The following is a 26,960-nucleotide window of genomic DNA, read 5'->3' on the forward strand; positions in this document are numbered from 1 at the left end:
TCTTTATATATCGTTCTTGTTCGTCTGTGCCTCTCTGTCTCTGTCTCTTTATGTCTGTCTCTGTCTCTGTATGTATGTCTGTCTGTCTGTCTGTCTGTCTCCCCTCTGTCTGTCTCTCTAAAGTTCAAATCAATTCAATTATCTCTCTCACTCCCTCCCTCCCCCCCTCCCTCTTTCTTTCTCTCTCTCAATCTGTCTGTCTCTCTTTTTTCTCTCTCTCTCTTTTCTCTCTCTTCCTTCTCTCTCTCTCTCTCTCTTGATCTTCCTCTTCTCTCCCTCTCTTCTCTCTTTCTCCCTCTCTCTCTCTCTCTCTCTCTCTCTCTCTCTCTCTCTCTCTCTCTTCTCTCTCTCTCTTCTCTCTCTCTCTATATCTTCTCTCTCTCTTCTCTCTCTCTCTTCTTCTCTCTCTCTCTTCTCTATCTGTCTTCTCTCTCTTATCTCTCTCTTATCTCTCTCTTATCTCTCTCTCTTCTCTGTCTCTCTCTCTCTTCTCTGTCTCTCTTCTCTCTCTCTCTCTCTCTCTCTCTCTCTCTCTCTCTCTCTCTCTCTTCTCTTCTCTTCTCTTCTCTCTCGTGTCACACTGTGAGGTCAATGTTTTTCAATCAGCCGGATTAATTGAACCCATCAGACCTTGTTGTCTCGTGTTTCTCCTCATGACTCACCAGACAGGATATTTCACACGGAAGTTGATCTTCCACACAGATGAAGGTTCGCTGATCTTTTTTGTAGAAAGCTTTGCAAAGGTCACTGAGTTGAGAATGATTTATTTCTGGTGCAAATCACTACTAGAAATGTGTGTGTGTGTGTGTGTGTGTGTGTGTGTGTGTGTGTGTGTGTGTGTGTGTGTGTGTGTGTGTTTTCGCACGCACTTATAAATGCACCCACTCACGTACGCATCCACAAACACAAGCATGCACGCGTGCAGATGCTTTTCTGAAGTGCTATCTGTACTGTACATTTTCATTCACTGTGTTGGTTCTCAGGTGTAGTAGGCGCACAAAGTAGTCTGTCGCAATTTGTAGAAGTCGAAGCGGGAGCTTTTTAACACTAGTTAACAATCCTGCTAGCATATTAAAACAAGAAGTTGTCTGATCGTCATATGTAGTAGATGTAGTAGACATGGATGACAACATAAGGTACAGAAGTCAACAGGGAGTTCCGTTATAAGATCCCAAGGAAGACGTGATCAGTGAGACCTTCAAGTCAAGTGGAGAACTCAAGGTTGAAGGGAGGTAAATCAAGTTAATGTGAGATTTTTACATCAAAGCAGCGAATTATTTCCCTTCCCTTACAAACACCAGCGTATTTCTTCGTGTATATTATGTATAAGAATCTCTCTCTCTCTCTCTCTCTCTCTCTCTCTCTCTCTCTCTCTCTCTCTCTCTCTCTCTCTCTCTCTCTCTCTCTCTCTCTCTCTCTCTCTCTCTCTCTCTCTCTCTCTCTCTCTCTCTCTCTCTCTCTCTCAATGTAATTTTGTAATTTTTGAGTTCTCCTTATGTAATTCCTTAAATGCACATTGTGTTGCATTCCATACAATGTATTTCTGTATTTTATATGATTGAATTTATATTTTTATGTGCGTCTGTCTTTATGTGTTGTATAAAGGACAGGTTGGAAGAATAGGCTTTGCCTAAAACCTTTATCCTTTTGTAATAAAGTTCTGAGTCTGAGTCTCTCTCTCTCTCTCTCTCTCTCTCTCTCTCTCTCTCTCTCTCTCTCTCTCTCTCTCTCTCTCTCTCTCTCTCTCTCTCTCTCTCTCTCTCTCCCCCAGGGGTCAGTTTTAGGGCCTATTTTGTTTTGTGTATTCATTAATGACCTCCCCCTTCATATATCTAATTCCAAAGTTAAAACGGAATTTTTTGCAGATGATTCGACGCTTCACACAAGAAATTGAAATTTCCTTACAGTCTAGTCTTAATGAAGTCAACAGTTGGTGTAACCAGAATTTTATGATAGTGCACCCAGGAAAGACAAAAAGCATGATTAATACAACAAGACAAAAACACCAGTCACGACCTCTTAAGTTAAATCTTTCTCTGGAATCACAATCTGTTCAGCAGGTAACGGAACATCGTGTTTTGGGTGTGATAGTCGATCAAGAATTAAAATGGCAATCTCATGTACATTATATTTGTCAAAAAGTATCCAAGAATTCGTTTCTGCTATCAAAGTTAAAGCAATATGTTCCCGCAGTGGGGCACTGCGGTTATGAAATTAAAGGCCCCTCCTGTTTTTGGAACCGCAGGAGCTTTCTAGTTTGCTGTTAGGTAGATTTTTGGTTCCTCTTTCCTGTCATGCTCTCTTTTTCTTCATGAATTCTTTTTTTTTTCTGCCTTCTTGCTCATTCACCTGTATTTTTTCCAAAAATCTCTTCTCTTGCCGCTTGTCTCGCGATTCATGTATAGTTTAATCTGTTAGTGTTCTGATGTAAGTCCAGCAGTAGATAGGTTAAGCCTATTTTAACATACTGGAAACTGGTAATCTTCCAGTAGGTATTAATTTAGTTTTACTAAAGCCTGCTGGGACACAAGTAATGGGTTAGTGCATTTGTAAACAGGAATCGCTTGACAAGTGGCCCCCTTCATCCCCCCCTTCCTCGTCCTGATATGGCTCTGCGTAGTCGGCTGGACGTTAAGCAACAAATAAACAAACAAACAAACAAACAAAGCAATATGTCGATATCGCAACACTAAAACTATTTTATCATGCCCACATCTTATCCCATATTAATTACGCATCAACTCTTTGGGATGGCGTCTCTGATATTCACATGAACAAGTTAAACTCTCTACATCGTCGGGCAGCTAAAATCATGTTAAATGGTCCACAATTATCAGCTGATTTGAAGTTAAAGAATCTAAACTACCTGCCGCTAGTTAAACAGTTACAGTTTAATAAGACTGTAATGATGTATAAAGTATATCATGGCGAAGTGCCCATCTATATTCAGGACCTATTTCACAGAGTCACCGAAAGGTACGGGTCTATCAATTTTCTACCACCAATACCCAGGATTGATTTGTTCAAAACTAGTCAAGCCTTCTCTGGCGCTATGGTGTGGAACTTCATTCCGTCTGTAATAAGATCATTAACCTCACTAAAGAGTTTTAAACAAGCTCTGCATAATCATGTTATATCTACCTAGATGGCTATACTAGTCTTTAACACGTGCAAGTAGCTGTCAACAATTGGCAAAGCTTTATGAATTACACAAATATGTTCTTTATTATATGTATTATGTGGAATTTATGTTGCGATTTTCCATCATCATCATCAACATCATCATCATCATCATCATCATCATCATCATCATCATCATCATCATCATCATCATTATTTACACCATATAATCATTATTAGCATTAGTGTAAACGTTGGTATCGTGTGAATTTTACCGTCGATCACTTTACATGTGTAACCTCAATGTTGCATGTTTCGCTTTCGATTTGTATGTTGCTTACTTTGTGATTTTGTTGTTTATGTTTATTTGCTTGTTTGCTTACTTGTCGATTGTTTGCTGGTTCGTTCGTTTACTTTGTTTATTTTAGTCCAAGCAAATAAGAGAACAACGTTGAAGTGACAATGACTAGGTTTAAAATGTCCCTTATCAGAAAGTTCAACCTCAGTCCTTTGGTGTTTATTAAACACATTTTCATATAAAGTTGGCGCTTCATATGGAAAAGTGGCTTTGAAATTGACCCTAATCCTTCTTTGGGCTCTGTAAATGTCGTTTGGGGCTATGGTTGTAAAACGGTATCTACTGGTCACCCCAATGTATAAACTGAAAACTCTTTCTGCACCAGAACACGCAGAAAGGATTGTATCTGCCTGATGTCTGATGCTTTTCAAAATCCCCAACCACTAACACCTTCAAAACGGACATTAACTGACACTGTTGTTTTTCCCTATATAATCCTTACTATTTTTCCGAGACGTCGTCCTGTTGTGTATTTAGCTTGCCACAACCTCATACATCGTCCTAAAAGTTAAAGTTGAAGAAAATACTAAAGATAAATGAACAAGCTGACGCAGTGTCATTCGCACCGTGAATCCCCCCATGGGAACATACTAAAGTCTGGTTCCAAATAGGCTCAATTTCCTTCTATTTCTTTGTATTTCTGCCTCGTAGGGGTAGGGGTGTTCAAACCAAAGGCACCTTTAAACCAAAATTCAAATCACACATCTTACAATACTAAGACACTCAGCAGTGAAAGGGTGTCGCTGGTAAAAAATTCCAAACAATCCTAAAAGTACTTCACTGCTAAACGTGCTTTTAAAAAGAGCCGTTATTTTTCCCTCTATAATCAGTATTGTGTTTTCTGCGAACATGTAGTCTATTTAGATGGTTGTCATGTGCACATGAGTTGCTAAAGCGTTTTCAGTTGGGCATATGTCGAAAAGCAAAGAATTAGCCCTTTGAAAACCATCAGAACTGTCACACAAAAATAACATTTACCTATCTCACCAACTGACCAAACATAGGGCTTTTCCTTATGTATTATGTATTGTCGTGTTTTTTGTAGCATACTTGTGAAAACAGCCACCACTGTTGTAAATGATACTTTAAAGAGCATTATTTCATTTTTACAGTTGAAGGACAACCTGGACTGCCGTATATTACAGCTGTTTTACAATCAGCCAAAATGTTCTTAACAAACGTATGTTAAGAACAACTCCCATAGTGAAATTGAAGGAAAACAAAGTGAAAACCCCCCTGCCATAGAGGAGCTAAAGAATCAACAATAAACGACTGCATGGATAGCTTGATGCACGAATGCATTGCGGACATGTTTGTCTCCAACCAAGAGAAAGTTCCAAAAAATCCCTTTTGTGCTTCTTATTATACAGTGACGTCAAAGACAGCCTTTTCTGCTGTTCATACATTCAGGGGTTATGGTTACACTAAACGACGTAGTTGTAGCCATACTGCCATCCAGATTTATTTTTTCCTTGCGAGCAGTCACAGGGTGTTTGTGCTGTCTGCCAACCGTCAGACGACCCCGCCCAAGTCTGTTAAGGGACCGTTTGACCGTTATAGAACGCGTCTTTTTGATTTTTTAGCACATTTGGAAACGGTTGATTTTTATCCCTACCATTGTTTCCAAACATTATATAGGAATGTTTTGTGAACAACGGATAATAGCCGCTACTCGCATGTGTAGCAAAAGTGAGCGTACATACTCACCCTGGTCGTACAGCCGTTGTCCGTTGCCCGTCTTCATCTGTCTGTACAAATCATTACCTTTGGATTTTTCTCGAACGCTATGAAGTGAAGAAACACCAAATGTTGCAAAATGTTGTATGACCCCAAGAGCTCAAAAAAGATACTTGAGAACCTTGACCTTACCTTAAGGTCAAGGTCACAGGGAGAATGAATGTGGTCTAAAAACTGCAAAATTTCACATTGTGCCAGTTTTCTGGAAAACAAATTAAAAACAGCGGGCTTAGTTTTGTATGGTATTCAAGAAAAATAAAGCCTTATCTTCTGATACCATTTTGGTTGACCTCGCTTCAATGTCAAGGTCACAGGAGTCCTTCAAAGTTGAATTGTATACATGTTTTGAAGTGACCTTGACCCTGAACTATGAAAAAAATCTTTCAAACTTCATAATTGTGTGGGGCACATGTTATATACTGATATTGAGCCACATTTAGTCACATATCATCAAGGTCAAGGTCACTTTGCCCCTTATGAAATGTGACTGAAACGGGCAATTGAATCACTAAAAGTGACAATGTCTCTTTGTAGAAAGTGCCAATAAGTATGTTTATGCTTCCTATGTCTTGAATTGATAGCCTTGTGATGTGTGACCTTTGATGATCTTGACCTTGGCCAAAGGTCATGTGTAATTTGGTAGGAAAAATCTGTAAACCAGTTCTAATAGTGTACAATGTCCTTGCAAGCTTCAGTTGTTAGACCTTCACCTTCAAGGTCACCTGAAGGTCAAGGTCACTTTAAGACAAAGGTCAAGCATGAGAGTCGCATGGGCTTTGCTTTGTTAAGATTTTTTACCAAGACACATGGATTTCTTTACCCGGCTTGGTCACATTTTTCATAGGGGTCAATGTGACCTTGACCCTAACGATATGTGACCAGATGTGGCTCACTATGAAATTCTAACAAACGCCCCACTCAGTGTTTAAGTTTGTAAGAGATATCGTCCATAGTAAAGTTAAAGGGGCAAGCTCACATCAAAATATGTCTACAATTCAACTTTGAAGGGCTCCTCTGACCTTGACATTGAAGCGAGGTCAACCAAAATGGTATCAGAAGATAAGGCTTTCTTTTTCTTGTATACCATACAAAACTAAGCCCGCTGTTTTTAATTTGTTTTCCAGAAAACTGGCACAATGTGAAATTTTGCAGTTTTTAGACCACATTCATTCTCCCTGTGACCTTGACCTTAAGGTAAGGTCAAGGTTCTCAAGTATCTTTTTTGAGCTCTTGGGGTCATACAACATTTTGCAACATTTGGTGTTTCTTCACTTCATAGCGTTCGAGAAAAATCCAAAGGTAATGTTCAGTACAGACAGATAAAGACGGGCAACGGACAACGGCTGGACGACCAGGGTGAGTATGTACGCTCACTTTTGCTACACATGCGAGTAGCGGCTATTATCCGTTGTTCACAAAACATTCCTATATAATGTTTGGAAACAATGGTAGGGATAAAAATCAACCGTTTCCAACTGTGCCAAAAAATCAAAAAGACGCGTTCTATAACGGTCAAACGGTCCCTTAACAGACTTGGGCGGGGTCATCTAACGGTTGGCAGACAGCACAAACACCCTGTGACTGCTCGCAAGGAAAAAATAAATCTGGATGGCAGTATGGCTACAACTACGTCGTTTAGTGTAACCATAACCCCTGAATGTATGAACAGCAGAAAAGGCTGTCTTTGACGTCACTGTATAATAAGAAGCACAAAAGGGATTTTTTGGAACTTTCTCTTGGTTGGAGACAAACATGTCCGCAATGCATTCGTGCATCAAGCTATCCATGCAGTCGTTTATTGTTGATTCTTTAGCTCCTCTATGGCAGGGGGGTTTTCACTTTGTTTTCCTTCAATTTCACAATGGGAGTTGTTCTTAACATACGTTTGTTAAGAAAATTTTGGCTGATTGTAAAACAGCTGTAATATACGGCAGTCCAGGTTGTCCTTCAACTGTAAAAATGAAATAATGCTCTTTAAAGTATCATTTACAACAGTGGTGGCTGTTTTCACAAGTATGCTACAAAAAACACGACAATACATAATACATAAGGAAAAGCCCTATGTTTGGTCAGTTGGTGAGATAGGTAAATGTTATTTTTGTGTGACAGTTCTGATGGTTTTCAAAGGGCTAATTCTTTGCTTTTCGACATATGCCCAACTGAAAACGCTTTAGCAACTCATGTGCACATGACAACCATCTAAATAGACTACATGTTCGCAGAAAACACAATACTGATTATAGAGGGAAAAATAACGGCTCTTTTTAAAAGCACGTTTAGTAGTGAAGTACTTTTAGGATTGTTTGGAATTTTTTACCAGCAGACACCCTTTCACTGCTGAGTGTCTTAGTATTGTAAGATGTGCGATTTGAATTTTGGTTTGAAGGTGCCTTTGGTTTGAACACCCCTACCCCTACGAGGCAGAAATACAAAGAAATAGAAGGAAATTGAGCCTATTTGGAACCAGACTTTAGTATGTTCCCATGGGGGGATTCACGGTGCGAATGACACTGCGTCAGCTTGTTCATTTATCTTTAGTATTTTCTTCAACTTTAACTTTTAGGACGATGTATGAGGTTGTGGCAAGCTAAATACACAACAGGACGACGTCTCGGAAAAATAGTAAGGATTATATAGGGAAAAACAACAGTGTCAGTTAATGTCCGTTTTGAAGGTGTTAGTGGTTGGGGATTTTGAAAAGCATCAGACATCAGGCAGATACAATCCTTTCTGCGTGTTCTGGTGCAGAAAGAGTTTTCAGTTTATACATTGGGGTGACCAGTAGATACCGTTTTACAACCATAGCCCCAAACGACATTTACAGAGCCCAAAGAAGGATTAGGGTCAATTTCAAAGCCACTTTTCCATATGAAGCGCCAACTTTATATGAAAATGTGTTAATAAACATCAAAGGACTGAGGTTGAACTTTCTGATAAGGGACATTTTAAACCTAGTCATTGTCACTTCAACGTTCCCTTCACTAAAGTGGCTAAGATGCCTGGACTATTTGGCATGTTCTTTACTTGTTTATCATTTATTAGACATTTGTATTAGAAGTAAGGACCGGTTGTAAGAAAAGGCGTCGCCTTAAACCTCTATCCTTGAAAAATAAAGTTCCATCATCATCATCATCATCATCATCATCATCATCATCATCATCATCATCACCATCTCTCCCCCTCTCTCCTACGTATTTGTCCATTCCATTCTGGTTTTAAATTGTAATATACTGTGTGTTTTAGGACCTGGTGAAGATGAAGAAAGTCCGTCGTGCCTTTGAGGACGCCATTTCTGACTACGGCAAGACAGAGCCAGGTATTACATTCACCCACACTTACACTGACATCGACACAATTATCGTCATTTACAACTGATATTATTTGATATATAGCGTTCGTGACATAAGGGTGTGTTTGAGTATCTGTTGCCCCCCGCGGGTTAGGGGGAAGAATTTACCCGATGCTCCCCAGCATGTCGTAAGAGGCGACTAACGGATTCTGTTTCTCCTTTTACCCTTGTTAAGTGTTTCTTGTATAGAATATAGTCAATGTTTGTAAAGATTTTAGTCAAGCAGTTTGTAAGAAATGTTAAGTCCTTTGTACTGGAAACTTGCATTCTCCCAGTAAGGTAATATATTGTACTATGTTGCAAGCCCCTGGAGCAATTTTTTGATTAGTGCTTTTGTGAACAAGAAACAATTAACAAGTGGCTCTATCCCATCTGCCCCCCTTTCTCCGTCGCGATATAACCTTCGTGGTTGAAAACGACGTTAAACACCAAATAAAGAAAGAAAGAAAGAATGAGTATCTGTTTTACTTACAGTTTACACTGTCTGTGTCTGTGTCTCTGACTCTCTGTCTGTCCTTCCATCTGACTGAGTGTGTTTATGAGATTATGAAAATATTACTTTTTTTGTAACTCTAAATCTACCTTCACACCAAGATGTCACCTTGACCTCGAACCCTCTGTACTCTTTTATCAGTAAATAGTAAAAGCATACTTTCAACAGAGGTCCAATTTTGGGGAGTCCTGATTTGGCCTATATGGTCCGCTGGACCCAAAAAGCAACAACAATCAATCAATCAATAATTGTGTACATATTTGACATTTCAGAAGTGTGGCTTCGTTACATCAAGATGGAGATGAGTTCACCAGACGGAGACAGGTCAAAGGCCAGTGTTCTGCACTCCCGGGCCATCGTCAACCTCCCCGAGGGAGTGCTTCGGGACTCCTTCACGCAGCTCTATGCTGACGTCATCAGTGTGTGATGACGTGGTGACCAGGGTGATGACGTTCTGTGTGTTTTGATGACGATTTCAGCTACTGATGTTTATTGTGACTTGAGTGAATGATGTGGTAGGGTATGACGACATACATGTACGATGGAGAGTGCTTTGATGTCAGTGATATTCACCATGATGATGGAATCATGTGACGTTTTCGAGTACTGTTACGTCAATGCCTGATGATTTCCAGCAGGTACTCAGAGTATGATGTTTGAGATTATAATGATGTCAGTTGATAGTGTAGTGTTTGATGACGTCAAGAGAGAGAGCGCGAGAAAGGGGGGGGGGGGGGGTGTTAGGTGGTGGTGGGCTGTTTTAACTTTGCAGGACATGTATTATTTTTACTGTTTCGTTCTTGGTGTTATTTGAATGATGATGCCTTGATCATGTTTACTGCTTTGCCAATAAAAAGACGAAAGTGTTGATTTTGTGTACCACGTTTTACTGTTAAGATTTAGATCTGTATGTAATCTTTTATATGGGTATCAGAGGTTTGGGTTAGAAAGAGAAAGAGAGAGAGAGAGAGAGAAGGGGGGGGGGGGCAAAACTAAAGGGGTTTGCTTCATGTGCAGGTATGGTTTAGGGGCAAAACGCAGGTCTTGTGTTTTTAAACATGGATGGGATGTTTTTGCTGGGGGGGGGGGGGGGTGTTGATCAATCTGAACACGTAAAATAGCCCATTTTGATGTCTAGATTACATACATATCTCAGCTTCATGGAGCTGCCCCTCCTAAACCCTACACGCAGTAAGCTTTTTGTCCATTTTTACCCCATCCCTGCTTTTATAAGAAGTTATGCTCGCGACCCTAAGCAGTCGTGTTTTGATGTCACTGCATACAAGCCACTACCAGTTCTTATCATACAGGAATGACCGCCGCACGGCTGATCCACGGCCAAGATGACGACCATCCCAACATTCATCTCAGCGCTTCAGACACGTACACAGCATCCCCTCGAACTTGTCGACACGTCAACTTTTATTTCAAAACAAAACTCCCTCGTTGCTGCTGTACTTTCACAGATTTTTGTCAACGGCCGAAACATACAGAGGAGGCGTTATACCGAGAGTTATCTATGAAACCAGGAATTTGGCCCTTCGGCTACTATTGCCGCGTAGGGAGATAGCGGCTGCGTAAACTTTTGCTGCATAACGGCAGTTATCGTGAGATGGGTAGATTTCCGGTGAAAGTTGTCTTTATTTGCACACCAATTATTTTGGTCTTGTCGCCACATAAGGCATAAACAGTGACGCCCATGTGAAATGATCTACGAGAGGGGCATATATATATTTTTTTGAATTTTTTATTTATATTTAATTTTTTTACATCCAGTTCTCTCCATTTCTTATTTTTCTCAGTGGGAATTTTTGATGGGGGGGGGGGGGGTGGGGGGTGGCAGGGGTGACAGGATATGGAATTTGGGGGGGGGGGGGGTTCTAACAACATTATGACATAATGCAGTCACTTTTCTTTTTACATTTAGTCAAGTTTTGACTAAATGTTTTAACATAGAGGGGGGAATCGAGACGAGGGTCGTGGTGTATGTGTGTGTGTGTGTGTTTGTGTGTGTGTGTGTGTGTAGAGCGATTCAGACTAAACTACTGGGCCGATCTTTATGAAATTTGACATGAGAGTTCCTGGGTATGATATCCCCGGACGTTTTTTTCTTTTTTTCGATAAATACCTTTGATGACGTCATATCCGGCTTTTTGTAAAAGTTGAGGCGGCACTGTCACACCCTCATTGAGTCACTTGAGAAAAAGTGACTCTATGTAATCGGTCAGTGTTAGTCTGTCCGGCCGGCCGGCCGGCCGGCCGTAGACACCACCTTAACGTTGGACTTTTCTCGGAAACTATCAAAGCGATCGGGCTCATATTTTGTTTAGTCGTGACCTCCAATGACCTCTACACTTTAACGATGGTTTCGTTGACCTTTGACCTTTTTCAAGGTCACAGGTCAGCGTCAAAGGAAAAATTAGACATTTTATATCTTTGACAAAGTTCATCGGATGTGATTGAAACTTTGTAGGATTATTCTTTACATCAAAGTATTTACATCTGTAGCCTTTTACGAACGTTATCAGAAAAACAAGGGAGATAACTAGCCTTTTCTGTTCGGCAACACACAACTTAACGTTGGGCTTTTCTCGGAAACTATAAAAGTGACCGGGCTCAAATTTTATGTGAACGTGACTCATTGTGTTGTGAATAGCAATTTCTTCCTGTCCATCTGATGCCTCATATAATATTCAGAACTGCGAAAGTGACTCGATCGAGCGTTTGCTCTTCTTGTTTTTCAATTAAATTGATTGAAATTTTGGCAAAGCAATCTTCGACGAAGGCCGGGGTTTGGTATTGCATTTCAGCTTGGTGGCTTAAAAACTAATGAGTGAGTTTGGTCATTAAAAATTGGAAACTTGTAATTAAAATTATTTTTTTATTAAACGATCCAAAAACAATTTTATCTTATTCTTCGTCATTTTCTGATTCCAAAAACATATACATATGTTATATTTGGATTAAAAACAAGCTCTGAAAATTAAAAATATAAAAATTATGATCAAAATTAAATTTCCGAAATCGATTCAAAAACTATTTCATCTTATTCCTTGTCGGTTCCTGATTCCAAAAACATATAGATATGATATGTTTGGATTAAAAACACGCTCAGAAAGTTAAAACGAAGAGAGGTACAGTGAAGCGTGCTATGAAGCACAGCGCAAACGCTGCCGCGCCAAACAGGCTCGTCACTTTCACTGCCTTTTGCACGAGCGGCGCACTACGTTCAGTTTCATTCTGTGAGTTCCACAGCTTGACTAAATGTAGTAATTTCGCCTTACGCGACTTGTTTCCCGCAGTGGGGCACTGCGGTTATGAAATTAAAGGCCCCTCCTGTTTTTGGAACCGCAGGAGCTTTCTAGTTTGCTGTTAGGTAGATTTTTGGTTCCTCTTTCCTGTCATGCTCTCTTTTTCTTCATGAATTCTTTTCTTTTTTCTGCCTTCTTGCTCATTCACCTGTATTTTTTCCAAAAATCTCTTCTCTTGCCGCTTGTCTCGCGATTCATGTATAGTTTAATCTGTTAGTGTTCTGATGTAAGTCCAGCAGTAGATAGGTTAAGCCTATTTTAACATACTGGAAACTGGTAATCTTCCAGTAGGTATTAATTTAGTTTTACTAAAGCCTGCTGGGACACAAGTAATGGGTTAGTGCATTTGTAAACAGGAATCGCTTGACAAGTGGCCCCCTTCATCCCCCCCTTCCTCGTCCTGATATGGCTCTGCGTAGTCGGCTGGACGTTAAGCAACAAATAAACAAACAAACAAACGCGACTTGTTCTTCCTTTCTTTCTGACTTATTTACCTTTTTTCTTACTTTCATACTTTTTTTCGTCTTCATTATGTTCTGGTTTGTGTATCATGTATGCTTGAGTGTGTGTGGTGTGTGTGTGTGTGTGTGTGTGGTGTGTGTGTGTGTGTGTGTTTTCTTGTCTGCGTGCGTTAGTGTGTGTGTGGCTGTTGTTTCTCGGACGTTGTGCACAAGCACGCGCATTCCTTACACCCTACGACGTTGTCCTTTCAGTATTACCTTTGTTATTTGTGGTTTTACGTTTATTGCAGTCTTGCACAATATCCTCCGAAGGAAGACAATGAAGGCTATTAATTTTGTTGGCAGAATATCAAGGAGAGACATTTAGGGGATTTGATGGTGCTTGAATAAAGTTGAAGTTGTTTGAGTGGATGTTATGCAGAAACAGAAATTGACAGCCTGGCTTTAGATGAGCCAGTTTCTTAAACTGCTTTAATTTTGATTGGGTTTCACTGCAAATTGCCCGCACTAGTTTTTGATGAATGCTACACGAGACTGTTGAACAAAGTTTGACGAGATTGGGCAATTACAGAGACACAAACACACAGATACACGCAGATACCCCCCCCTACACACGCACACACACTCATACACATACAGGCAACACGCACGCTGTCACTCGCGCCCCCCACACACACACACACTCGCGCGCACACACACAGGCACGAACACACATGCACACAAACACACAGACAAAGAAACGCACACACACACACATGTTTGTAGTAAATGAAAGGTCAATGTCATTATTAACAGGGTTTGGTTTTTTGTTTTACCTGCAAGATTTTCTTTTTCCCTTATCTGAGGGCCCCAAAGGGGGGGTATCATCACGATCACGGGAAGGGAAATTTTAGCTTTCACGATCACAGTTACCTTGATTTTTGTTTTCACGATCACAAACACCTTGACGAATAGAGGATCATAAAGTGATACAGCTGTGAAAAATGTACGTTGAAAATAAAATGGTTTGCAATAATGCCCATCACGATCACGAAAACAAATGACGATCACGATCACGAGACTTGATTTTTTTGTCATCACGGATCACGGGCAAAGTCCCATCACGATCACAGAAATGGAAATTTCGGCAATCACGGTCACAGAAAGGTCAAAAAACGCCAATCACGATCACGATTTTAAACCCTTTGGGGCCCTCTTATCTGCCAAAATGTACATTCCCAGTCAGTTACATAAACTTAATGTGCAGTACGTAGGTACAACTAATCTATGAACAACAATTGTAACAGTTGAGTCAAGTAGAGTATTTAAAACTATTTTTCAAATTACTGTGAAATAAATTAGATTTTTAATATAGCGCAAAAAAACCAAAAACAAAATACAGACAAGGTTAAAATCAAGAGATAAACAAACTTCACGGAAAACATGGGTATAGGTGGAGAAGATGGTATTGAGGGGGGTGTGATGTATAGGGTCGTTTGCCGTAAGACCGGAAGTCAAAATTAAAAGGGAACTGCAGATGAAACAAAAATACACTCGGGAGAGCGCAACAAAAATAATAAAATTATGTCACAGATAAAAAAAAAAAATCCAAAAAAATCAGCTAATCACAGTACTTATTCTTCTTGTACAGAACTTGCTCAAATCAGAGCTAAAGACCAGGCCAGGTCGTATCTGCACTTGCAATCAGGGTTGCCATCTTGACCAAAAACTTACAAAGTTTAAATACTCGCAGTCTCTCTGCTCGCTAATGCATTCAGTTAACAAATTGTAAGCATGCAGCCTTTTTTAAATGAGGTGAAAGTGAAAACAGCTCCAGAAATTACGAGCACAACAACAAAAGGTAAGGCGATAAACAATTTAAGACGTATAAAAACGACCAAGAATATTAATCGTAATGTTAAAAAAAAAAAGTACACACAAAAATCACTCCAACGTGAGGCTTCATCAGGAACGTACGGCTTCAAAGGGAATCCACATAATTTTAATGCTAAATTTTACGAGCGGGCTCGAAAATGATTGCCTTCAAAATGTCAGTGCAAATACTTTTAACAACAACAACAAAATATGGGAAAAAAAAGAAAAAACCTAACCATATACATATATATATATACATATACATAAATAAAGCAATGGATACAATTTTTAAAAAAACTAAAGAAAATAGAAAGTCTGCTTCTGGTTTCGCTTCTAGAAGGGTATAAAGAGGGCCGAGAGCGCCGAATCTATTCTGAGTTTTTCACCTCCCATTTGAAGTGTAAGAATAATGTCAGACTCCAATAATTCAACCGTTGCCAGAACCTGTAAAGCAAATTTTATATTAGATAAGAGCATGATTTTTTTAGAGATGCAACAGAGTCTGATCGAATTTGAGAGTGGGCAGATTGAATGTGAATGTACCTGATCTTCAACAACATGTCAAGTCATGGCTCTCAGTTTAAGGCAGCTTCCTTCACACGAACAAAAAGCATGAAAACTCTACGGAGTTGTGAAGACATTTGCATGAAAGAATTCCATTTTTTCACTTGGACATACACGAAAAATCCACAGCCTGGCTGCTTTATGTGCAGAATATATGATTAATTTTGTACATGACAACTATTTCGATCAGCAAAAATTAATTCAGAAAAAAATTCCACTCCACTCTGCAGAGAAAGCAGCCTTGCTGTTGGTAGTTGGTATGTGACCAGGTGGAAGGGTACTCTTATCACGCTGAACAAGTGTGGGAAAAGTTGTGGTGGTGGACAAGAATGTTTTGACCAAGAGAACGGTACCTTTAAAGCACTCCTGTGGTTTTTGATGTAAGTCTGCACATTCCATCCGTTCATATCAGGTGGGGCAATCAGTGAAGATCCAGGATAAGGATGGGGGTGGTGGTGGGGGTGGGAGGAGGAGGAGGAGGAGGAGGGAAGTCGAGCAGGAACGAAGCATTTCAAAGCAAGTTAGTGCATGATCTTTTGATAAAATTTGTTCTAAAATGAACCTTTAAAAATGCGGACGTTTCACATCAACAGTTAGAACTGTCTGGCAGTATTGCAGCCACAAAGGATAAATTGTCCTACGAATCAGATTGTCGTTAAATGCTACACAGACAACAAGGATTAAGCTCGTTTCTTAAACCGCACATCCACTCTGCCTGCGCTCTTATGACCTAGTCACACATGACGTTTCAGGCTTGCCTTTTGCATCAGATTATCGTTTGATGTTCTACACAGACAGCTAGGTTAAAACTCATTTTTTTTAAACGCTCAACGCAGACAGTAAGGTTCAAGCTCATTCCTTAAACCGCACAACCAGTCTCCCTGTGCTTCTTAAATTCAACCTCACTTTACATTTTACTGATGGGGTATTTGCCTGTGTAAACGGTGAGGCCACACAGGTTGTTCAGAAGTACGTAGTCCTAGCAGTCTGTACATTCAACACTTACTACTAAAGACCTTTGTATTCCCGTGCTCCCCTCTTTTTTTTTAATCTTGACCTGGAACTGGACATCAGCGGCAAGCCGAGGGCACAAAGCGGATATTTGTTAGCAACAAATTGAAGTGTTTTTAAGTCTACCAAACTGTTTAACTTATGCACATGCTGCCATGGCCATGTTCGGGTCTGTATTTGAAACGGCGTAATGTTTGAGATGCATGTACTGTACAACATCACAAAGACGTCAGGATTAAGGGGTTAGTGTTGACGCACATTATGTTTTTGTTACTGAGATTGTTGTCTGTTCAGACTCTGAAAACACACAGTAACGTCAATGTTCATGTTCAGTTCTTTCACGGCCTCCCAAACGTAACTCGTAGTGAAGAATGTCTCTCAATGGGGCTCCGGTCACATATTTAACTTCAGCAGAACCGACGACGCACTGCAGATTATCCCAGCCCGCTACACGTTCCAGTGAAGGAAAACAGGCCAAGTACTCGTCATAATCCCTATCGCGGCATAAATAATATGCAGTGCGGCGTCTGTGCCGCTGAAACTGCGCAGGTATATTCTGCCCATAGAGATGAAAGGCCCCACGAGGCGCGCGCAGGTGAGTGTTCAGCAGTTACAGCTGACTAGGAAGTAAAACTATGTTCTATCCAAACCAACATGAAGTTCCAGAGGAAAAAATAGTGAGGTGAAATGAAAACTTTGCTTCCATCGGGATTGTATCCATACATCTCGTAAAGGGGGGGAAACAACGAGACAGTGGTACGAAACACTCAAGGGATTTCGAGTACTTGTTTTCTTGGGTTCTGTCTGCACATGCGCACATCAGAGGTTCATGAGCTTAATGATCCTTTCTCTGCAAGAACACAATTGTTCCAGCAGTGACGTGTTCGAAGTACCTCGTCCGAAATGAACATGTACGCGCGATGTGTATTTTTGTCGGAACGTAGTTGGGTATACTGTACTTTTCACTGTTATAAATGTCAGGGAAACAGCAACAACATGTACGGCAAATAGGTCGACGAGCACAAGAATTGTTCATGTCTGAAGGCACACGTACACTCTTCTCCAAGAAACGAAGACTGTGTTGACAGGTTGCTTGGAACAATGTCACTTATTTGTGTTTTCTGACGTCTCTGCACTTGTTCCATTTCGTTTGTCTATGATACAAGGTCTGAGTGGTGTGTGCTGAATAGGTCAGCTGTTTATAACATACGCAGTATTCCTCTCGCAGGGAGTCAAGGTTGTCCACAGTTATGTAAACGACATCGTCCACGCCGGATCAACAAGAACAGAAGCAATCGTCAGTGACAGGGAAAGGAATCTTCTTCCACTTGCACCGCATGCTCAGCTTGCGGCGTCGGTCCTTGAAGGGCTTTCTGCTCCAGTTCTCTGTCTCATTTGTCTCGTCAACCCCTTTCGCTCCCACTGCTCTCTCCGTGTTGGTATTGACCTCGCTCGCTTCACGTCTGTTTCTGCCACCAGATGTCACTGCATCTGGCTGAGGTCTGCGCGGCTTGCGCTCCTTGAAGCGCGGGTTCCAGTTCTTGAAGGCCTTGTTATGCCGACATTGCCATCTCAGGATCCGGATTCGACGCGACTCTGCTGGGACACAGTGCATCCCTGGAGGCCAGGAACAGGAGGAGGATAGAGAGGGAGTGGAGGAGTACGAGGAAGAAGAGGAGGAGGATGGAGACTGTCCAGCCTGACAGAAGCCTCGCCGCACCCAGCGCGGCCAGTAGAGGATGCCAAGGTCGTCCCACACGTAGTGCACGTGGCACCTCGAACGTTGCATCAGCCAGGCGCCCAGCACGTGCGTCACGCTCGCCTCGATGTCCTGCGCCACGCCGTCCGGGCCCGTGATGGTGTAGTTAAGTCTGTCCAGGGCCTTCAGCAGGCTCTGGTCCACGAGGGGCTGCTTGATCACCTCGCGGTCCGCGTCCTTGGGCCGCTCCGCCGACATCCAGAAGGGGTCCCACTCCTTGCGCAGTCGCCTCATCAGCTTGTGCAGCTTGAGGTGCTTCTTGCGCGGCGTGAAGCGCCTGATGTTGGGCACGTTGGCCACGGCTGACGGCAGGGTGAAGAGTCGGTCCGTGCCCTCCGCCTGGCTCTGGCTCAGAGTCTGTTCCGACAGGGTCTGTAGAAACGGGGGCAGCTGGAAGGCAGCCTGGGCCTGCCGCGTCACGTGACCCCACAGCAAGAGCAGCACGTGCAGCAGGGTAAAGGTCAGGGAGGTGGGCCGAGGGCCGCGCATGGTGACCAGGGTGGTGGATGTTGATCACTGATGATCTGCAAACAAGACAAAGTAGGTCAGGTACGTGATGCTGTGAATTTTCGATAAGGTCGGATTTGTTTGAGGAAGAGTTAAGGAATAAAAGAAAAGATTACATAACAAAGGGATATAAGCGCTCTACATGTATAAGGCAACAGCTAGTTAGTCAAGGCACGTGAAAACATCTTAAAACTGCGTCTACATTTTTGTTTATATTCAGAAAGAGTAATTTGTATGAAGGATATGATCGAATAACAAAGCACGTCTTGGCGTTCAGGGCTGGTATGCAATATGCAGGAGTCGAGTTTAGAGAATAGTCCGGGATAGACTCTATTATATTAGAGGTACAGTTTATTTCAGACTAAAGTCTCTGCATACCGGCTCTAAAGATATCGCCACAAGTCGGGGCTATGCCACGCCACAAGTAAATTCAATCTGGCACCTTTGACGACAAGAAACAGTATTCGAAAGAAAAAGCAGGTTTAAACCTGATATTTAAAATAATGGTGTACAATGCAAATTTGACATCACAGAGACAGGGAGAGACAGAGACAGAGACAGAGACAAACACTAAATAGACAGACAGCCAGAGATAATTAAAAAAGGCACACATTTACGTTGAAAGAGTATAGGTTAAAGGCACAGAAAGCCTCCCGTAAACCATCACAGATACTGTCAGGCTTTTACACACAGTAAGCCTCCCGTAAACCATCACAGATACTGTCAGGCTTTTACACACAGTAAGCCTCCCGTAAACCATCACAGATACTGTCAGGCTTTTACACACAGTACAAACACCCTTCCATTTGAACGCTCACCGAACGGGAACATCCTTAGTGCCCTACGTAAAGAGCGAGCAATTTTCAAAGAATTAATTTTGCGGATTGTCTCCTCACACAATCGGACCGTGGTGCGTTTTGGCGCTAGACCTAACTTTTAAAATTTAGATAATAAATTGACAGCTTGTTACACAAACATTCTTAAATAATAAAAGAATTCTTTTTTCATCAAGACAAGATCAGTACAATTCGAAGTTTTGAAAGTTTGAAAAAAGAAAAGCCCGGAAGCAGGGTCACGCAAGGTCGTGGTTCTCACAGCAGACGACGGTTTGTTAGCATCGCCAGTTCCTCTGAACAGTCAAAAGCCATCGCTAGAGTTCTTGTGAACCTCATCCGTTTAAGTTTGTTTCGTGCATAGTCAGGGGTATATAATAAGGTGCTATTGCAGATAAGCTCACAGCGAGCCGCATTCAAATTACAAACTGACGACTGCATTGTGAAAAGGGGAAACTGGATCACACGGTTTCACGATGGCTCAGGGGTAAGAAAAACCACGCAAAAATAAATTCTTTGAAAATTGCTCGCTCTTTACGGAGGGCACCTAGGATATTCTCAAGCGGTGAGTGTTTAAATGAAAGGGTGTTTGTACTGTGTGTAAAAGCCTGACAGAATTTGTGATGGTTAACGGGAGGCTTATTGTGCCTTTAATCAAAGTGTAAACATAGGCAAACACACGTGCATACAATGACGCTGACACACTCCAGCGTTTCAGTTGGGTTCATAGAATGGCCTCACGTTACTAAACTTCAACGAAGCAAGGTGAGAATGTCAGCCAAAAAATAAATCGCAGGAGGAAACTGAAATTAATGAAGGCTAAATGCTAAAACATCCCTACAATTAATCTTGTTTTCAGCCCAAAAGTGCATCTACACTGTCAACAATCTCTTCAGCAACAATCACTGCTTGGCATAAACGCAAACAGTTCGGCAGCATAAAAACAATAAGGGAAAAACAACGGAGTGAAACGATAATGAGGTTCTCTCTCTCTCTCTCTCTCTCTCTCTCTCTCTCTCTCTCTCTCTCTCTCTCTCTCTCTCTCTCCCCCCCTCTCTCTTTGTTTCCTTGTGTGTGTTTCTGTTTCCTTGTATGTATGTGTGTGTGTGTGTGTGTGTGTGTGTGTGTGTGTGTGTGTGTGTGTGTGTGTGTGTGTGTACGCGCGAAATAGAGACAGAAATAAATAAATAAATATATTTGGACGATGTTTGTACTGCAACCGGAACGAAGCCATCAACGAAAAATAACACAGAAGAAATGGAAAAAATAATGATAAAAAGAAGGATTTGTCATGGTACGTGTTTATCTTGGCTCCTTCAACCAACTTCCAGGATTATAAAAAAAGATACGGATGCTGCACCAACGTTACAGTTGTTTACGGTGGTAAATTAATCACCGGAAAATACAGGCGGTTTTTCTTGTTTCCCTGGCAGGTTGTGGTGGATGCAATACAGAAAGTTCCTCATTCTTCCCGTTTCAGAGTCAGGGAAGTCATTCACCGACTGTTCCCGTTACAGTTTTAAAGGCGCAATTCTACTCGTGTGAGCTTTTGGACTCACCATCTCAGGGCTAGCCAGGTCTTTAAAATGGGTACAGTCAACTCAATGCTTTCTGTTTGTGGCGGGATTTTAATTTTTGTGGGGAATTAATTCATCCAAAAAATGTTACGCTGCACGGGGAGCAGTCGTGATGTTGAGTTGTGGTATGTATCCAAGTAGAGAGAGAATGTTGTTCCGTGTATAACTCTGGCCAGATCTGAGATCGTGAGTCAAATCGTTTTCACGAGTACGATTGTGCCTTTAATATGATTACCCTGCAGTGCCAAAACTGTTACTAAAATCACTTTAACAGATTGTCGTGATTTGTTTTTGTTCAATTTTTGTTCAAGTAAAAAACCACTTGTCCCTTCCTCTCCTGTTCTACTTGCCTCAGGTACAGCAGCAGCCCCAAACTCGGTCCTATTCGTGCCTATGACGCGCCGTTTGACGCTTTGTTTTCTAAAGTCGAGTTTTTGGGTAGAAACTCTGAAGTAGAGTTATCATCAAACGGCGCGGGGAAACTCTACTGAAGTACAGTTTAAAAACTCGACTTAAGTAGAGTTTCTGGAAACCTGCCTGAAGTGCACATAATCAGGGATTTTGTGTCAAGCACTCTGATTCGCTGATTTCATGCATTTTGTTTTGTAATCAGACTTCGAGATCGCGAATGCTTAGATGGAAGTTTGCTGGTGAACCACTTTTGCACAGGGGTGACGTTGCCAAAGCGTTCTACGGAACGCAATATTCTTTTGGTCGCATCAACTACTAACAGTGGCCCGGGTAAATCGTGAATTGGCCCTTTCGATCCTGTCATTTGCAAATCTCATTTTCTCTTTCACTTTTGTGTGCACCGGTGATCTCTCAAATATCACTTCACGCCCATGCGCAATGAAACATGCTACTTTAAGCCAAAAATAAAGCCTGACACATTATCTGTTTGAGAAACTCTCCTGAACTGGGCTTCAGGCGAGTTTTTTCAGAAACTTGACTTAAGTAAAGTTTCTATACTGTACGTCAGTAGAGTTTCCCCGCGCCGTTTGATGCTAACTCTACTGAATTAGAGTTTCTACCCCAAAACTCGACTTTGTAAAGAAAGCATCAAATGGCACGTCATAGCCCTCTAACTCTACTGAAGTAGAGTTTCTACCCCAAAACTCGACTTTAAGTAAAGAAAGCATCAAACGCCGCGTCATACGTGCCTGTACCATGCGATGACAAATCCCAATAAAGGATTTTGTTTGTTTGTTTGCTTAACGCCCAGCCGACCACGGAGGGCCATATCAGGGCGGTGCTGCTTTGACATATAACGTGCGCCACACACAAGACAGAAGTCGCAGCACAGGCTTCATGTCTCACCCAGTCACATTATTCTGACACCGGACCAACCAGTCCAATAAAGGATGACGGCTGTTGTTCTTTTGTTTTATTGACCCTAACAAGGTGAACTGACCCTTTATAGGAAAGGACACATGTAGCTCTAGTTATAACACTCAGTGCATGCTTGTCCCAATGGTGTTCTCTTATGACAGGTACCACTGTTTTGTCCTGGCCCTCATATCGTTTTCAAGTTTAAAGGCACAGTAAGCCTGCCGTAAACCATCACAGATACGGTCAGGCTTTTACACACAGTACAAACACCCTTTCATTTAAACACTCACCGATTGAGAACATCCTAGGTGCCCTCCGTAAAGAGCGAGCAATTTTCAAAGAATTTATTTTTGCGTGGTTTATCTTACCCCTGAGCCATCGTGAACCCGTGTGATCCAGTTTCCCTTTTTCACAATGTAGTCGTCAGCGCAGCCGGTAATTTCCGCGCATATGTAAATTCCGCGCTTGTAAAATACATGTATGCTCCGCGCAATATCGGGTTGTAACTTCCGCGCACGAATTACTGGTTCGGCTCATACAACTTGCGCGCGTGCACCGACAGGAAGGAATACGTCAAGTCCATGGCCTGGAAAAATTTGCCGGCCATGCTGTGACTTCCCCCCTCTTGTACCTTTGCTGCAGTCTCTGTGACTGTGATACCAGACACCCGAAATTTCTGTAATTTCTGTTATATAATAAGTGAACAAAATATTCTTATACGCATGGTTTAAGTCTTCATTCGTTTTTATCGACTTGTCTGTGTAATAAAGACGTGTTCAATATATAGATATACAGTGTCAGTTTTCATGGATATACAAGTGTCAGTTGTTAATGTCTCAATGTCTCACATTTGACCGAGCAAAGACACGCGCGCTAGTTTCACATCACATTTTGCTAAAACACGCGCGCATCTTACATATACACCACGCGCGGGAGTTTCACATGCGCGGAAGCTTCAAAATTGGGAAAGTGCGCGGAGTGTTCATGCACGCGACTATTTACAATAGCACGTTTTTATGCACGAAACAAACGGCTGTGGTTCACAAGAACTCTAGCGATGGCTTTTGACTGTTGAGAGGAACGGCGATATGCACTGATAAACCGGCGTCGTCTGCTACGACCCTTGCGTGACCCTGCTTCCGGGCTTTTCTTTTTTCAAACTTTCACAACTTCGAATTGTACTGATCTTGTCTTGATGAAAAAAAGAATTCTTTTATGATTAAAGAATGTTTGTGTAACAAGCTGTCAATTTATTATTTAGATTTTAAAAGTTAGGTCTAGCGCAAAAACGCACCACGGTCCAAAAACATTTTGATAATCATCGATTCACGGCTATCGCCAGTTTACATCGATAGAATGAGACCCGAAGGGAAGTAACTCATGTTTGACCTGAGTTCAGGATGGGTCCAAAAAGCAATCTGCAAAATTAATTCTTTAAAAATTGCTCGCTCTTTACGTAGGGCACCTAGGATGTTCCTGTTTGGTGAGCGTTCAAATGGAAGGGTGTTTGTAATGTGTGTAAAAGCCTGAGAGTATCTGTGATGGTTTAGGGAAGGCTTACTGTCCGGGCGTGAATTCCGGTATTCATAACAGCCGTCCAGCACCAAAACGAGGCGCCATTGCTGTTGAGGCCAAGTCCACGAAAATAAATTCTTTGAAAATTTCTCACGCTCGACAGAAAGCAGCCAGGATGTTCCCGTTCGGTGAGCGTTCAAATGGAAGTATGCTTGTACTATATGTAGACGCTCGGGGAGCTCGGCTGTGATGGTTTACGGGAGGCTTACTGTGCCTTTAAACAAATTCCGTTTTTGAGCTTTTGCACTAAAACGAGCACAATGCCAACGTCGTCAATCAAAATCCTGTTGCATCTTATGCACCTGTTTTCTCAAAATCACAGTCTTGACTGTTATACCCCACTTGCTAGAAAACAAATACCAGAAAACTTGTTTTAAAAGATCAAATAAAAAATAAAAATTTAAACCAGGAATAAAAAGAGATGGGTCTGGGAGAGGAGTAGGCTATAATCTGGCACACACAAAAAAGGAAGATGTAAAAAAAAAAAAAAAAGCTGCCGCTAATTAGTTGAAATCAGAAGAACGAATATTGTGAAAAATCTTAAATGGTTATCGTATAAGAATTTGGAATGAGACCAATTTAGCTATCCCACCGAAAATACCACAAGTGTTTGTTCACCCCCCGTCCCATCAGTGTTTTGCGCATGCAGTCACGTACGTTTCCGTTTCCTGAACCGCAGCGTACATCGTTTAGCTATTTGTGATGTGCGCACTGTGCACGGGTCGTGACGAAAGGCACGTGCAACTTCGTAATGACGTGCGCCGGTCTCACGCGACGCGCACCCCCGCAATAAATCCGCCCCCTGTCTTTTTATCTCTTCATCTCTCTCAGTACATCTTGTGTGCGTTTTTAAAGGGGCTGCCAAGATAGTGGTGTTTTTGTTCTCGAAAAGGAGTAATAATATGAAAATACGATTCCACGCGGACTTATAGGACTAAAATTATGGCCGGAGACAGTATACAGTATCTGCTATGGTCACGTCGGTGCGTTAAAGTGGTTTTGATTTTTTCCCCCCCAAAAAGGGAAAAACGGTATGAAAATGTACCGCCACTCCAGTCCCGGATCACACCAGTACGTTTAGTAATGATGTACATTGTTTTCCGAAGTAACGGTATAAACCCTATCTACTGATTTATTTCATGGTCTTGTCTTAAAAAAACCTAATTATGAGGCTATGATTTTGTTTCTATTACGGGCATAACTGTATTTAACCGTATTGGCGCACCGTCTGTCTTAGTTCATCTCGCGTTCTTTAAAAACACAAAAAAAAATTCTCTCCAAAAGACAGCAATGATATGACTGGACACTCCTTGTGAAAACAGTTGGGCTCACCATTTCACACCTGGCCAGGCTTTTACATGGCTTTTGTAAGACCACCCCTCCACTTGATCACATACCAAACATTAAAATCCTGGGTGCTGACTGTGCTCTCTTGACATGTTTTGATTAATGAATGCCGTAAATGCTACTGATGACATTTGTTAAGAAAATAATTCATCCCCTTTTTAAAGTGCTCAAGGGATGACAAAACGCAGTGTTACGAAAGCTAATGCAATCTATTCCATAATTTTATATATGTGCCAAACAATCAAAACGGGTCTCTGCCGCTAGAAAAATTCACACGATTTTCAAATTATCTCTTCGTGTTGTTTCGAGCACTATACTATCGTGTGAAATTGTGTGGAATTTTTCCACTAGAAAATAAGATATAGATCGTGCTGAAGAACACTTATTTCATACTTTTTAAAGGCTGCTGGGTTCTTGTCGCTTTTTACCCTGAATGATGAATTTTGCTAACGCAATCGGGAGACAGATTCAACGAGGAACGTTGCAGACAACTTCAGTGCGTACACAGATTTTGCATCATGCGCAAGAACACACACTGCGGCTGAAGAATGTGAAGAATTGCACGTTCACGAAGTGCGAATTACGGGACGTAACAACATAGACTGTTTTGTCTACACATAGTTGTCCACATCATCACCTTCAGGCCTCTCGATTGAGAATGTTTATCTTTTTTTTATTCATCTAAAGGGCCTGTCCTTCGCGTATAATTTTTTCGGCTCGAAATGTCGGATGTGGCCAGGCTTTTCCACGGGATAAGGCCATTTATTCTACATACGTGAGAGAGAGACCACACATTAGATAACTAAACCATATACTCACATGTGTGTATATCTTATAAATGAGGTCGTGTCAAACTAATCAGACAAGGACCTGATTTTTCTTTGCTCATGATGTCAGACCCACCGAGACAAACGGCATTCTGGGAACACTTTTGCGCTTATTTTTTCATCTGAAAGAATTTTGAGAACGTACACGTCAACATAAACTTTCTAGAGTGATGTCATTTTGTTTTGACGTCAAAGATTTGACGAGGTTTTGGAAGAGATCGACTGAGGTTCCCCCAGACGCGTCTTCAATTTAGGTGCTTCGACTGTGAGACGTTTGGTAGCAATAGACACGCAAGTACAGTATGTAGGATAAACAGACTACTACAATCATGGCTTGCTGGGTCATATTAGATTTACACTCGCTGCTTTTTCAAATATTAAAAAGGTCGCTTTCGCTCGCATTTTTATATTAAAAAATTAATCGTGTAAATCTGATATGACACAGCAAGCAATGTAGTATTTTCTATCTCTGCAGTTGGACAAATACCGAAATCATCATCCTGACTATATCTGTGCAACTAATAAAGTAATTCACACAGAAAGCACAGGAAGCAGTCGGAAAGTTCATTTTTTATATGTGTCCAAGTGGACTGATGTTCTTATCCCATGCAAAAGCCGAGTGGGCAGATCGTAGATAGTGCGTACCACTTTCACGATGAGTCGGACTGTGCCTTTTCGCTTTCAGTCGCAGTCTTCTTCCCGAGTTCTGTTTTTTCTTCGGCGCAGTTTCGCGCTTAGGAATTTTTTCCCCCAGTTTTAATAGCAGAGAGGTTGTTGTAAACTCTCGGTCCTCAAGGACTGATAGCAAATTATATCACACGCGGCGACGTCACAACAGCTGATTATAGCATGTTGTGTCTGTCTGACGCCGCATCTACGTCACTGCAGCGCAACACCCTACCCCAGTCTTTCGCTCTCACAGTTTCGCCTTTATCCTCCATCAACCCG

The 26,960-nt window shown here is 41.6% G+C and overlaps 2 protein-coding genes across 2 annotated transcripts in view; one reads left to right on the plus strand and one right to left on the minus strand.

Moving 5' to 3' along the window:
• LOC138959322 (U3 small nucleolar RNA-associated protein 6 homolog) overlaps positions 1–9,989 on the plus strand; it is a 239,086-nt gene extending 229,097 nt beyond the window's left edge. Inside the window, exons 20-21 of the mRNA XM_070330752.1 lie at positions 8,459–8,531; positions 9,330–9,989. Coding sequence (XP_070186853.1) covers positions 8,459–8,531; positions 9,330–9,484 — 228 coding nt within the window. The 3' untranslated portion in view covers positions 9,485–9,989. The remainder of the gene's footprint in view (positions 1–8,458; positions 8,532–9,329) is intronic.
• Positions 9,990–13,596: 3,607 nt separating this feature from the next.
• LOC138959326 (noggin-1-like) overlaps positions 13,597–26,960 on the minus strand; it is a 35,671-nt gene continuing 22,307 nt past the window's right edge. The window contains exon 2 of the mRNA XM_070330757.1: positions 13,597–18,541. Within this exon, the coding sequence (XP_070186858.1) occupies positions 17,535–18,506 (972 nt within the window). The 5' untranslated portion in view covers positions 18,507–18,541 and the 3' untranslated portion in view covers positions 13,597–17,534. The remainder of the gene's footprint in view (positions 18,542–26,960) is intronic.

This window comes from Littorina saxatilis, linkage group LG2 (assembly GCF_037325665.1).
Source record: "Littorina saxatilis isolate snail1 linkage group LG2, US_GU_Lsax_2.0, whole genome shotgun sequence".
NCBI lineage: Eukaryota > Metazoa > Mollusca > Gastropoda > Littorinimorpha > Littorinidae > Littorina > Littorina saxatilis.